Raw genomic sequence first — 14,796 nt, forward strand, 5'->3', positions numbered from 1 at the left:
TGCTCAAATGGCGATTCGACGTTGAAGCCGTTCTTCAGGTGAAGTTCCCATCGCCACCCTTGTCAAGAATGTAAGCTGTAGTCCGTCAACCATGAAGCTGCTCAAATGAGAAGCGACTTGCCACAACGAGACTAACGAAACCGTGTAAACGCCGGTGGGAGGATTCGACAGCTATCCCAAATAATTGCTCTGCACATGCTTCTCACATTGGAATCAGCCTATCCAATCACATGACGTGTGGGATTGCTGCTCACCTCTTCCCTGCAGACCACCGTATCGACCCGGCTGAGTCATCCATCAAACCGCCCCAAGGTCATTAGACCAAACGTACTCGCAAACACCATTCGATTACAGCAACCAGCTGTAATTCTCAGTTAACTCCGGTTGAGTGATTTGAACAATCCCTTTTTTACCGCATGCCTTACCGCCTCACCTGTTTTTGAGTAAATTTTTAACCGTCTATTCCATTTATTGCTGCATTCGCCACTCGCGATTTAGTCGTAGACAAATGTTCGAAACGCCCGGTGTTGTACCATAGTATTATGTAAACCAACAGAAACTCTTGTAAGTAGCATTTTCCGACTTTCTTGTGCTCTGAACACCTACAACGGAGGAAAGGATGTAACTAAATAAATCGATAAACTTAGTTGCAACGGAATTTACGGTCACATTAACAAATATGCTGACTCCCTGACGCTAAAATCGAGATCGCGGTGGAGGACTTCCACCTGCGAAGTTATTGAGTATGGAGTAGTTGGACACAAGTATTTACAGTTCTCACTTGGTGTAGTTATTCCGCGACACTGAGTTACATTCATCGGATAGGCTTGCTAAACAAGCTTTCTGGTGAGCTTTCAAAGGAAAGTTTTCGCATTGTAAGCGTAGTTCAGTGTCAACGATATGAGTGGGAGACAATCTACTGAGTGTCTTGGTTCTTGACAAGCCACCTTCAAACATCCTTCCTCCTTCATCCTTCAAACACCAAATCTTGTTAAACAAACTCAGGGACCGAAATCTGATCGATATTGATTATTTCTACAGTCCTGCAGTCCTGCATAAGACCCGCTGGTCCCCTTATTAGCCTTCGTAAGAGTCACTCAGAATGTTGCTAGAATGGAAATAGGGAGGTAGGAACTGAGCGACCCAGTATGGCTACGGCATTTCAGAGACGCCCGATGAACGAATCGGGCATTTGCGCGTACACTTTGGTTTCGTTTGCACTGGTCCCAAATAGAAACGGTCAGATGCCTCCGTAAATTGGACATCTATTTGGCAAAATCTGCCTAATTACTTGGTCGTATACAAAAAGAAAGAAGTCAAAATCATAAAGACAGATTTCTTCAGCTTAAGGCTGATTCGGGGCACTTGTTCCTTCACGTTTGACACTGTCAGGATGACGTGAAACAGCAGTATAATATGGCCGACCGACATCAAACAATAGAATACAATGTACACAATTTTACAAAGGCGCTTCAATCAAAAAGGTCTCCAATGTATAAAACTTACATTTGGCTTTATCCTTGTATCTCCCTTCTGCAGGGTAAACCCGGGTTTGATGGATCGTTTGGAGAGAAAGGCGATAGAGGTGAAAAAGGCTTAGTGCGTATCGTTCAGGAGAAAATTATACCTGGTGAACGTGGTGAAGACGGTCGACCAGGAGAGAAGGGTGAATCGGGCGATCGAGGTATTCCAGGTTCGTTTGGATACATCGGTGACCCTGGTCCACCCGGTCGGAGGGTAAGTGTGTTTGTCTATTTGAAACAAGTGTGATGAATGTTACGCTCAAGTGTGGCTTAAAAGAGAAGGAAGGATGTACACTCAGAGACACCTTGTCGACCAATGACGCGCATGCGGCAGACCTCAGGGAACAAATGTGTTAGACTTGTGGTGGTTTGTCTCTTCTGCAAAGGTATGGACGCAACCAGAAACAGCGAAAAAATCGCTGTTTATAACGAAGAGCAGTGTGAAGGGGCACTAGTATTGATCCTACGGATCTGTCAGGAAGACGAGATTCGTGAAAATAGTCCCAGAATATCCGAAACCTACTTGGACATTTAAAGTTCACCAGTAGAAGGGCCTTCAAGAGTCCAGGTCCAAAAAACGGCTTCCGACAACGTTTAAGCAGTCAATCAATTCAGCACCAGCCGGTGGGTGCTCAGGTATGCCACAGTAGCGCGGTTGACCATGATGAGTGTTCACTCAGGCTACAGAAGCATGACCGACGATTATGAGTGTCCAGGCACTTCACAGAAGCACGGCTTATGATGGTGGGGTATGCCACAGTAGCGCGGTTGACCATGAGGAGTGTTCAGTTAGGCCACAGAAGCACGACCGACGATTATAAGTGTCCAGGCACTTCACAGAAACACGGCCGATGATGGTGCGTGTACACCAAAAGCAGGTCAGATAGTCTGGATCGATGTCCAAAGTGCCCTCTAAATACCGCGAGGTCCCTTGTAACTTTCCACTTGCTTGTTCGCAATGAAGTTGTTGCATCCTTTGTCGGCGAGTCTTTTTTGACACCAAGGCTCGGGAGCGAGGAAAGCAGTTTGATAAAACACGATCCGACAAGGAGAACAGTTGAGGTTCACCTGAATCGAGAGGTTTTTCTGGTGTTGCATACCAGTTCCACAAGTCTGCACATAGAGAGCTTTCGAATCACGCCGTCACACAGTACTCGACCGAAGTTTTCGGGAACACCGAAACACATCAGTTTTATTCCATCAGACGAGTCTAGGACAGAAGGTTATGTGTCGGTGATTTACCAGTTCACCTAAACCCACTGTGGTGATGGCTCAGGAGACCACTTTTTCGGGTAAAGTGGGAATTGCTTTGTCCACATTGACACGGAGAAAAAATATCGTTTCCGGTATTGGTATTTCTAAAAGAGAAGGTCCTTTCATCGTAATAGGTAAGAGTGAGGAAGATTTGTCTGTCTTCCTTTAGGTTTTTTGTTCATAGTCACACCACTCCGTTTGGACGATCGTGTTCCTGTTCTCGCGTAATTATTCCGGTGAATCCACACCAAAGGGAAGCGCTGGACTCGAGTTTCGCTCTTATTAGAGCTCATCAGCAGTGCATATGGACAAAATACCTATCCCAAAAAACTTCACATTTGCTACCAAAAAGCTACCCAGAGGGTTTCAAGCGTGTGCCACGCTACCTGACTGGGAAGTCCTCACGGGCGGGTCAATCGATCGTCACAACCAGGACAGTTACTGGGTCGTCGCTCGATGAGTCGGGCACATCAATCACATCGCTCATGTGTGGAGACGTTCGCCTGTTTAGACGTGAAAATTCAGATACGTCCAACGTGCGTTGGTGGAGTAGTGGTCACACGCTCGCCTCGCATGTCAGATGTCCGGGGTTCAGATCCCGCCACGGTCATTGGATATGCATAGCTGGTAAGCTCTAATAAGAGTGAAACTCGAGTCCAGCGCTTCCCTTTGGTGTGGACTCACCGGAATAATTACGCCAGAACAGGAACACGGCCGCTCAAACGAGAGTGGTGTGACTATGAACAGAATACCTACCCCGCAAAACCCCAAGGTCTTTAGGTTGTCTTGTGTGCCTTTGCAAACAAACTAAATCAGGGGTCCTTTGTGCAGTGCACCTTTGCAGGCAAAAATAGGAAATCCTTCAACTAGTAGTACAGCAGATATTGCTCAAAGCCAATGAGCTTTAGGTGGAATGAAATACAGTCGAAAAATGCTACCCGTAATTTGACAACATCTTTCCCAACTTTCAGGGCTTTCCAGGACCACATGGTCCAGTGGGTGCACCTGGCGAGGATGGGTCCCCCGGATTTCGTGGTGACCCTGGCGTAGACGGTCGCTCGGTGGACGGCATGCCTGGTGAGCCTGGTACCCCAGGGTATCCCGGGGTCAAAGGTCGACAAGGTCTACCCGGAGCAAAGGGTTACTGTGATCGGGTGAGACCACAAGTCACGAAGGGTGAGTTCTATTCATAATTTCACGTGATGAGCGGATTTTAATCAGGTTTTCATGCATTCACCGATTATTACTGTGATTACTACTACGATCAAAACCCACTTCAGGTTATCAAGGCGAACCTGGTTTTCGTGGTGATCCTGGCCCTGCCGGTGAACCGGGGAGCAGAGGAGAAATGGGAATAAAAGGTAAGCAAAGCCAAATTCAAGGCGAACCTGGTTTTCGTGGTGATCCTGGCCCTGCCGGTGAGCCGGGAAGCAGAGGAGAAATGGGAATAAAAGGTAAGCAAAATCCTAATGAATCAATGACTTGGGTTTTTCACAGTCATAGGTGTGCCTACTGATATGATATGTTCCTATACAAGCCCCGGATTTTTAAATACTTTGTAAGGCTTCCAAACAGCATTAATTCCTTACAAATAAGTAGATATTTCCCAAACTTTCAGAAATATTTGAAATACAGAAACTGTAAACTGGGACTGCAGTTCTGATTTTTTCTAGGCAACAACAGTCAAATTCTCCTATTTGGTTGTGCGTGAAATAACTTTGTACAATCCTGAGGTATAGTTTCATTTTCGCCTCTGGTTCCCTCACTTTTTGCCCCATCATTCATTTATCAAACCCGAAACGTGAGTGATAATATTTAAAAGAATAAGTGCTGACTAATGAGGATATAAAATCTCCAAATCATTCGTCCACTGGAGATCTAACAACCGATTCGAGAACAATTAGGGAACTCACTTGCAACTTCTAAGCGTACGGATATCAGTCATTGACCTTCTCTTCGCGCATCAGCTCGAAATTCATGAACAATGCCGCCTCACAAAGACAACTTGGCTTGTGGAATACAGCGGACCACCTATAGCGCTAATGCAAAGAGGTGGACAGGACTTCATTAGCTGGGAAGAGGGCGTTGGGCACCATTGTTTATGTCTCATTGATTTCATTCGCCACAATTTGTGGATTGTATTGGCCACGGAGGTCTTTCTAAGCAATCTAAACGGTTTTTTCAATCTCATTCGCAAGTACAAATACCGTTGGTTTAATAATCCAAACCGATATTTTGACTGGCCAAATGTCTAACTCTGCCAAATGGGTGGGGATATAGACTAACTCACCGTTTTCCATCTAGATAGACTCAACTCCTGTTTTCAGTAGTTTACCTAAACCTTCGTCCTTACAACTTACAACTGGTTCAGTAGTCAGATTATATTTTCATATTTATGACACTATTATACCTTCACTATTTACTTATTGTTATTTGCCATCTATTCAGGTGGAAGTGGTTTTCCTGGACTGCGTGGAACAGATGGAGAGAACGGAACTGCCGGCATGCCTGGGATGAAAGGCTCCCCAGGATACCCTGGATCCGCAGGACCACCGGGTTATCCAGGTTCAGTAGGCATGCCTGGGCCTCCAGGACCTCCTGGTGACATAGGCAGGCCTGGAGAGAGTGGATATATTGGACAGAAAGGTACGCGCTGCACTTTCGTATAATAATTCTACCCCGACCTCACGTCCACATCTAAAAAACGGGACCCCTTATGGGTTGATTCAACACTTTCTTACATTTCCCAACTTCAGGGCTGCCCGGTGATATCGGAGAGCCTGGTCTAATGGCTCAACTATTCCGCGGAGAACGCGCGGTCTACCGGGATCGATGGGCATACCAGGCATCACCGGCATCCTTGGAATAAAAGGATTTCCGGGAAGGGCAGGTCAGTGGAATCTATTTCCTGTATCGAAGTTACACAGATAGGTTAAATTTATGGACAGTTTTTCGGCTATACCTGAATTGCACATCTGTTTCGCCTTGGACAAGAGTCAAGAAGGATGTGAGGAGTTTTTCTACAATAAGCGTGGCGCGTTCATCTTCTTTACTCAGTCCGGTAGCTTTTTTTCTACCGTTTTGCTGTGATTCAATGTGATGCCATCAGTATGTTGCAGATGAGGAGTCTAGTGAGAACACTATTAAACTTTGTGATAGATTTTTCGAACAGAGCTGCTAAACTCAGAGCACAGAGTACACAGTCTGATTAAAGAGCACTGTCTGCTGATTTTGTCAAACTCACGACCCGTTTGTTTGAATGCTTGTTGCATTTTTTCCTTCTGAAAATTGTTGATGCAACGAACATGAATAAATCACGGGAAAAAAACAAGTTGTAATGCACTACACATATGGTCGCTGAAAATCCGGCGACAGCCCACGACCGGTTTCACCCTCCTTGGGGCTCATCAAGTAGGCTCATTCCTCGGGTTTCCGTCAACCTTATGTTCTACTTGAAACCAAATTGCAGGGAATTAGCTAATATGCACTCAGTTGCAAACTAATTTGGTTTTGCGAAAGACCCACTTGGAACCCAGCTGAATCTCTCGTTTGTGATGTTCTCGGGCAGCTGAATGTGCTGCACCATGCCACCTCATGTTTCAGTCGCTACGATATTCGAGAATTCGCGATACATGTATCTATTTGTATTGCACTACGCATAATCTTGCTGAAAATCTGTTGCCTGAGAACATCACAAACGAGACAAGCGGGAGATTTAGCTGGGTTCCAGGTGAGTCTCTCGAAAAACCTATATAGTTTGCAAATGAGTGTATATTCGCTAAAAACCAAGTTGCTTTCCAGGGCTTTCTCCTGGAAGACTGAAATAGGTAGTGAAGGATTAAGGTTCCAGTGGAACTCAGCGTAACCCTGTTTAAAATGTTCAGTATAGATTGCTTTGTACTTCACTCCATTACAGGAGCCTTTGAGAATTGCTTATTACTGGGTCATTCAGTTGAGATTGAATCACCGGGCCATTCGTTACGCTAGAAAGAGTTATATATATATATATATCGACTCGTACACTTCGTTGTTTTATTTTATGCATTTAGGACTACCTGGGATGAATGGTACAATGGGCCCAAAAGGATTTCAAGGTCCAAAGGGCGTCAAAGGAGGGCGGGGTCAGCCAAGTTTTGCAGTTTTACCTGGTGAACCGGGAAGGAAAGGACAGAAAGGTCTTCCAGGTGGGTGACAAGTTTTATCTAATCACTTATCACTTGAACTATTGATCGGTTGTCCTTTGAGGTATTTTCGCTCGGCTAAAAATCGTTTACACTGCTCTGTGTTAATACTAAATGTTCCATACTCCCCAAAGTGCTCGATGTTCCATTGTTAGCGTGTTTTTCACCATGTGAGTTCTATCCGTATGCACGATTTCATCATGGTGTTGTCAACCTCAGTCTGTGACTGATGTAGTGTACGTTTCACATGGACGCCTCTTTTGCCCTCGGTCACTTCTGGATGCAAAATAAACCATTAGAAACGCACTGCCAACAGTTGAAAGCATGTTTTTTCCTTCAAAGAGAAAATCACACTCAGAGAAGAAAGACCGGCTCACTTGCATGGTTCCTTCACAAAGGGGTAACTGTAAACAGTTTGACATAATAGTGGTTGACTTAGTTTATTTTGTCTTCGTCAGTAACACTGAGAAAACTACGTTATTCCTATACAAAGTAAGCACCATCAAGACCGATCAAACTTGCTTGTATTACCAAGTCTTTCTGGAACCAAAAATAAGCTACCGATAACCTATGAGCGGAATAATTGACGGTAATAATTTCAAATTCGCCCTGTTCATTCTCGTATGTCTTCACTTCAACTTTTTGCACGTTTAGGAATTTTCGATATCATTTTTTTGCCAATTACATCACTACTGGTCACACTGTTGTTTGTGTCCTCTGAGTCTCCGAAAATATCGGTCACAGAAACGTGGAAAAACTTTCACTAGGCAGAAAAATTCAATTTTCTTATCCCCGTACTTGTGACAAATTCTCATGTTTACCCCATTATTAGGGACATGGGGACTAAAAGGTGAACCAGGTCGGCCGGGTGAATGTTATCGACCTGGTGTTCCGGGGGATATTGGGCCCAAAGGTCTCCCTGGCTATCCGGGACCAACTGGTGAAGAAGGACTCCCAGGCGATCGTGGTGAACCCGGTGTTGATGGACAAGCCTTTGCTCCAGGTCTCAAGGGCGACCGCGGTGAAGATGGATATCCTGGGTCTATAGGGAGGATAGGAATCAAAGGTGAACCAGGTAGGCCCGGACCGGCAGGTATCAAAGGAATCCCGGGACCAATCGGTCCACCGGGGCAGCCAGGGTGGCCAGGTATGTACTGTTTATTCTTGGAAATAATAATCCGTACGTTTACTCATTACTTCTCCTAATTATCAACCCATTGGTTAGTTCTATTGTATCCTATGGTTGAACGATTCCTTTCCTAGGCAAATTACGCTATTCGTTGAATTTATCAAGAAACAAAGCTATACAACTTTTGTAAAGCACAGTAACCTCTTCCATGACGTTTTTGACTGGCGCATTCGCACCTACGCACGAGTTGTCGGGCAAAATCAGGTTAGTCTTATTTGTACTTTATGGAGAGTCAACAATTATCATTTATTTTTGAAGAGCATGGTCACAAACATAAAAAGTGAGTGCAAGCGATGAATGCGAAAGAGTAACAGGAGAATATGGGAGAAAAGAGAGAAACGTCTCATTCGAGATCATGCCAAGGGCAGTGCCAGTCTGATGAGGTGAATCCCAAAGTATGTAAAGATTTTGGTATGGGAACACGCGTCTAAGGACCAACAACCAAAGAAAGGACAAACAGTGGTAAATGCTCTTCCAGGCGCAGTGTGCGCTAACATAGTCAAGACTCGCACATCAGGCACAAAGTGACCGTCATACTGGGTCCGGAGATACTTCGTTGACGTTACCAGGTAACGGCCGTCAGAAGCTGTACAACGACGTTTGAAGTTTATGCATTAGCCACTGATGACTTTGTGATCGGTTTATCTCAATTCAACTCATTTACAATGTTGTGTCCGCATCTCTAGTGCCTGTGACGTAGAAATCAAACGAAACACTCTAAGTTCTTCACATGCAGGTTTCTATATTCAGTCTGTAACCTACCGATTTTTATTCTGCCAAGCAAGTGCATTATAGACCTGGTATCCGATGTCTCAAAGGTGCATACCACTGTCCCATGTTTAGGAAGCCTCTCGCACTACTTTAAATCTCTTATAACTAGAGATCCTACTGCCATCAATATGATTTACTTTCACCTAGGAATAAACGGGACTCTTCGCTCATATAGTCAAAATGAAATTGTGGCAAAGTCTTGTAAGTTCATTTTAAGCTGTAAACGAACTCGAAATTTTCAACAAGGACGTTCGTTCGGGCTGTTGCTCAGTCGGGGCAAGACATCCTGCTGTAGTTGCATCTTAAAACCATTTCTGGGATAGAGCTTATCAGGTTAACGAGGGAGAAATATCCACTGAGCTGTCTGCCTTGAACTTGAAACACTACATCAGCGTATCATCAGCGTGAACTCATTCACCTACAAGTTAACGAGTCGAGTTTAATGGTGTGTGAATAATAGCCAAACATAAAGGAAACTACCCACAAGGTTGCTGAAAACTCTTCGACAGCCCAGCAACCTTATGAGTAGTTTCCTTTATGAAAATATACTACCATATCTCGAATATCGTACCAACTGAATCATGAGGCGGCCTGTGTGGAGCACATTCAGTCGTAGAATATCATAAACGTGAGATTCAGTTGAGTCTCTCGTGAAAACCAAATTGATTCGCAAATGAATGTATTTCTCGAAGATAGCCAACCATGTTTGTCACCTGGCAACGCAGTTTTCTTCTGTATTATTTGCTGACCAGGCTGCAGTTGATCTGTTCTCCGACCTTCGCAGCTGGCTTGTAACCATTCAAGAACATATTGTCCGTGCGCGGTCAGGGTGGTGACGAAATTTCGCAACTCAAGACTAGTTAGCATATCAACTGTCGCTTGATCAACAGCCAACAAAAGCGAGCCACCAGAAGATCGACTTACTGTCAACAGTTTTCCTCCAAGAGGGCTTTTTAGGCCTCGTGGGTCTGTACATAATATACTTGCCCGATTCAACACCCACCAAAACGCAAATCGTTCCTTATCACTATAGACGTGATCTGCCATGGCGCCACCACCAGAATGGTCACGTGTTCGGAGGGCAGCCAAAAATAACCGATCACGGTTAATCAAGCCCTGTGCCCGTCGACCATGACTTTTGGAGCACATCTTATCCTTGTACTAAGCTATTCAGTACAAACTAAACAGAGTACAGGATCGAAAAGGCGGACGTTTTGTGTGCTTCACTTGTTATGCGGAACTCTCTATAATTCTGAGATTGAAATAGGTGCAATAGCAAATGCCGTTTTTCGTGCACACCATTCAGGCACATCAATTTTAGTTTATTGTTCTTCTGCACACATTTTCCAAATAATTATGTTAGTCGTTCTTTGAGAAGCGCTGGTAGATAAACCAGACCTGGCTCAGAAATAAGCCTTATGAATTCGAGAAATACACTCACGCTTGCAAATCAATTTGGTTTTTACGATAGACTCAACCGAATCTCTCGTTTACGATATTCTACAACCGAATGTGCTGCACACAGGTCGCCTCATGCTTCAGTTGGCACGGTATTCGAGATATCGTAGTATATTTTCATAAAGGAATGTAGTTCTCGAAAACAGTCCAATTTGGGTTCAAGTAGAGCATAAGGTCGAGGAAAACTCGAGGACTGCGCCTACCTGATGAGCACCAAGAAGGGCGAAACCGGTCGTGGGCTGTCGAAGAGTTTTCAGCAACCTCGTGAGTAGTTTTCTTCATGAGAAAGCCATATGAATGTTCTTGCTGAGGTTGTTCAAACTCTAGGTACGATAGTGAAGCAAACACACGATAGTTTGCCGGATTCCAGTGTCAGCAACGCGTTACGCAGTGAAATGTTGGATAACGTCTTGTAGCAGTGATCTGTTGTCCTATCACATTGAAAGAAGCAAGCTGTTTAATGATAAACCGATTTATTGTAGGTGACTGCAGGGCTTGTAAAATTCACATTCACATTACTCTCGTTTGAACAGACCTCCTTTTGTCCTGGCGCAACTGTTGTGGTAGTTTCAAACACAAAACTGAGGAGGCACTAGACTCAAGTACCACTTTTATCAGTACTGCTCATCAGTAGTGTATATCTTTAACCGTTTTGGGGTTTGAACTCGTACATGTTATTTATTCCGTACTTTTACCACCAAATAACTCAATCCGTACAATGCACTTTATTTTCACATCCAGGTAGGCCTGGGTTAGACGGACCCTCTGGAATTCCAGGCGAACCAGGCCGATCTGTCATCAGTCGTCCAGGTATAAGAGGAGAACCGGGGATTCCCGGCCCGCCTGGGAGCCCAGGTGAAAAGGGCATTGCAGGCATGGACGGAAAAGTTGGCAAACCGGGAGAAAGCGGTGCATCCTCCACCGGGCGCCCTGGTAGCCGTGGTATGCCTGGACCACCTGGTTTACGAGGTGAACATGGATTTCCAGGCTCGCTCGGACAGCCTGGTCCCAAAGGCCTACCTGGATCGTTTGGTTTTCCCGGACTGAAGGTATTTTTGTCCATCTTTGTTGTTATGCTATCTTACTCTCGAGTGCTAGTTCACACACACACACACACACACACACACACACACACACACACACAAACGTACTAAACCAAAGAATGGGCGAATCTGATTCCTACGCTTTCCACATTCATGGTTTGGACTAATACTTATACAGGAAACTTTTTCTCTATAGAACATGTAAGTAAATCGTTATTTTATCCTTAGCGAATATACTGATAACTGCCCGAACGCAGAGAATCTTCTCTATGTAAACTTGACACCTGAACACACTTAGAATCCGCAGAGTATGGCTGTGCGGCCATGAGTAGCGCAATCCTGCATCCATCTGATGGATCCTAGGAGTGAGTGCTAACTTCCCGAGTAGCATTCATCGCTCTAGTGATTCTGATTTATGAGCATAGCTGCCCATGTATAGTAGACTGTGATTCATCTAAAACAAAACCCTTCTGTCAACCCTGAACTGTCGTTTCCAGTCGTTCTCCGAAAATAAGATCTGATGATTTTGTCACATTCCACGCGAACAGTAAGAACTAGTGTCCAGGAATAGAAAGGTTTGTTTACCTGCTCTCTCCAGTGACTTGCTTTTGCTTTCAAGCGATTGTGAGTTCACAGGGTGGCAGTAGTTATGCACCTGGCTGTAGCCCGCTGGTTTGGGGTCCAGAGGTACAAAGATCTGACGCGAACAATCTAGGTCGGCTAACGTTGTCAGCTTAACAACTGTGTTTTGTCTCAAGATGATCGGTATGCAATTGCGATTTAAAGTTACACCACCAATATCTCATGTCCTCACAACAACACTCGAAGAAGGACAAAAGGTCTCGTGTTTCGAAGATTTCCCAGATGACTAAGGCGCTTAAGACTGATTATAAAGCAGTTGACGATCTATTCTTACCTACAGAAGTTTGTAATTTCTGTTGATATGCACAGTAACCATGGGTGGATCTGAAGCACGAAAAACCCTAATCTCTTCATCTAATCTTCTGGGTTTTCGAAGTGTTTATGTTTATCCAACCAGCTCCTCGAGATGGCCAACCTGAATGAGTCATGTGTGTTGTGTTTACTAGACTTTTATCATTTTTATCGTTTTCTGTTTACATTTATTCAGGGTGACAGAGGTTTACCCGGTAGGAATGGTGCTGAAGGGATGGACGGTCGACCTGGTCCCAGAGGTCAAACTGGTCAGATGGGGCCGCCTGGTGATATTGGAATGCGCGGTGATATGGGACCCCGTGGAGAGCCTGGGCAATCTCCACTTCTGCATCCAGGATCTTCCGGTCCACCTGGTTACAGAGGACCTCCAGGCTATCCTGGGCCCATTGGACAACAAGGTGATAAAGGATTTCCAGGTGAGACGCTTGACCAGCTACCCTTTAAAATATACTACAATCAACTCTAGGAGAAGTTAACTGGTTGGGAGATTGGGAAAAACCATTTGCGCATACTTTTGTAAACATGATTTCCGATTGACAGTCTGTGTACCAACATGCCATGTGAATTATTTATAGGTTCTGTGGGACCACCTGGTGAGGTTGGATCTGCCGGTCAGCCCGGAATCCCAGGCTATCCTGGAATAAAGGGAAGAGATGGACAACCTGGATTTCCTGGCACCCCAGGCATGCCAGGACCGGTGGGACCCGGTGGAGCGCGAGGTATTCCTGGACCATCAGGACCTACAGGGCCGAAAGGAATAAGAGGGATGAAAGGACAACGTGGGACCACTCCTTACTGCCCAGTTGGTATCCGTGGTCTAAAAGGGAGACCAGGCCCCCCTGGACCGCCAGGAGCACCTGGGCCTCAAGGTGATAAAGGTGGGTTACCAATGTCTCCCATATTTCTTGGCATGCAATGCACTCTTTTTGTTCAGACGAAGTGGTTCCGAAGGGTTATACAGGCGACTTTATAACAAACAGTATAAAAATTAAAACGTGAGCTGAGGCGATTGATTTGTGGCCTATTTGTTGGTTACAAGTAAGCCAAACCCAAGCTCTAGCTACGTTACCTCAAAGCATGGGCTCTAAGCTCCATTTTCTGTAGCATAACCCACGAGAAAGTTCCCTTTTCTAGCCATCTAGAAGGTGACAGAAGTGACACTTCAAAGCTATCGAGGTAAACTCTCAGGGAGAACAGCCAAAAAGAAAGGCCTGCCTGACTTCTACGGTGATTCGCCTTGCATATCAGACAGAAAATGCTGCTCAACACTCTATAGAAACTTAGCTTACTTTACTGGTGAAGGCACTTTAGAGAGATTACTGTTTCCGCTAGTACTGGAGGCTTTAAACAAAAAAAGATGAGTGCAAGAACCCGGGTGTTCTACTATCCGAAAGCTTTCAAGTCCGAGATCCGCGGTCAGTGTATTATCCCTGTGCGATATATCGTGTTTTTTATTTCTGGCAAAATGTGAAACAGGGGAATTACTTATCAGAATTATCTATCCGACAGGAAAAAAGGCTGAAAGAATGCAGAAAGATTAACACTCGGTCTCGTTAGCCAATAATACGTAGGAGAGTTAAATTCAAACCAGCAAGCTGAAGTACACTACACCCAACACTCCCCTTCGACCTTCAAGGACATCGCCAAGGTCGATAAGAAGAACGAGTCATCCAAGAAAAGAAAAGCTCGTTGAGGACTACGTGACAGTCAGAAAAATTGCAGTTTTTTATCGATTGAAGTGCAATCACTGTGTCACCGCAGCGAATCAAAATTTCCATAGACCCTCTCCTTAGTGGTTGTGATTGTGACATGAAAAGTGAATAATATTGATATTTGTTGAAATATAAGTTAGTGAATAAAAAAACTTTATTCCCTGGAACTAAAAAACTCCGTACCTTCCAGGCAATAAGCCCCCTGACTTTCCTGCTTAGAAAACAATAATAATCAAAGGTCCAACTACGATAGATGTCTCAAATGGATTTTTCTTCGCTGAACTTAGCAACCTCTCCATTCGTTTTTTTTCAGGTACACTTGGTATGCCGGGTCCGAAGGGACTCCCTGGTGCCCCTGGATTGGCTTTCCCTGGTCCTAAAGGAGACATTGGACCGGTCGGTCCTGAAGGATACCCAGGTGAGCAAGGTTCAGTGAACGGTGTAACTTGTGCGATAATTGCCATAACCCTGCGACCGATGGATAGAGTTACTGTAACATTTCGCACAGTGATCGGATGATTTGTCGCTCGTTAGTTAATTCCGGGATTCTGCTACACAGGAGTCATAGTGCTGTTGATTACTCTGGTTCATTTTAACACTTATGGTAAAATCAATGGGGACTAACAAGCCTTTTCAGGCCACTTGTCCACCAGTGAGATGAGGCACAAGAGTTGTGGAACACGGTTGGTTGGTGTACTCTGAGGATTCGAC

General features: G+C 44.8%; 1 protein-coding gene across 1 annotated transcript in view; it reads left to right on the top strand.

Annotated features, from left to right (window-relative positions):
- The window catches only part of T265_11470 (hypothetical protein), a gene marked incomplete at both ends in the record, with an annotated part of 97,566 nt that overhangs the window by 68,653 nt on the left and 14,117 nt on the right, over positions 1 to 14,796 (top strand). The window contains 10 exons of the mRNA XM_009178134.1: positions 1,540 to 1,737; positions 3,749 to 3,953; positions 4,058 to 4,231; positions 5,226 to 5,423; positions 6,827 to 6,961; positions 7,791 to 8,105; positions 11,118 to 11,425; positions 12,549 to 12,789; positions 12,949 to 13,251; positions 14,399 to 14,503. Of these exons, the coding sequence (XP_009176398.1) occupies positions 1,540 to 1,737; positions 3,749 to 3,953; positions 4,058 to 4,231; positions 5,226 to 5,423; positions 6,827 to 6,961; positions 7,791 to 8,105; positions 11,118 to 11,425; positions 12,549 to 12,789; positions 12,949 to 13,251; positions 14,399 to 14,503 (2,182 nt within the window). The remainder of the gene's footprint in view (positions 1 to 1,539; positions 1,738 to 3,748; positions 3,954 to 4,057; positions 4,232 to 5,225; positions 5,424 to 6,826; positions 6,962 to 7,790; positions 8,106 to 11,117; positions 11,426 to 12,548; positions 12,790 to 12,948; positions 13,252 to 14,398; positions 14,504 to 14,796) is intronic.

Source organism: Opisthorchis viverrini (assembly GCF_000715545.1).
Source record: "Opisthorchis viverrini unplaced genomic scaffold opera_v5_501, whole genome shotgun sequence".
NCBI lineage: Eukaryota > Metazoa > Platyhelminthes > Trematoda > Opisthorchiida > Opisthorchiidae > Opisthorchis > Opisthorchis viverrini.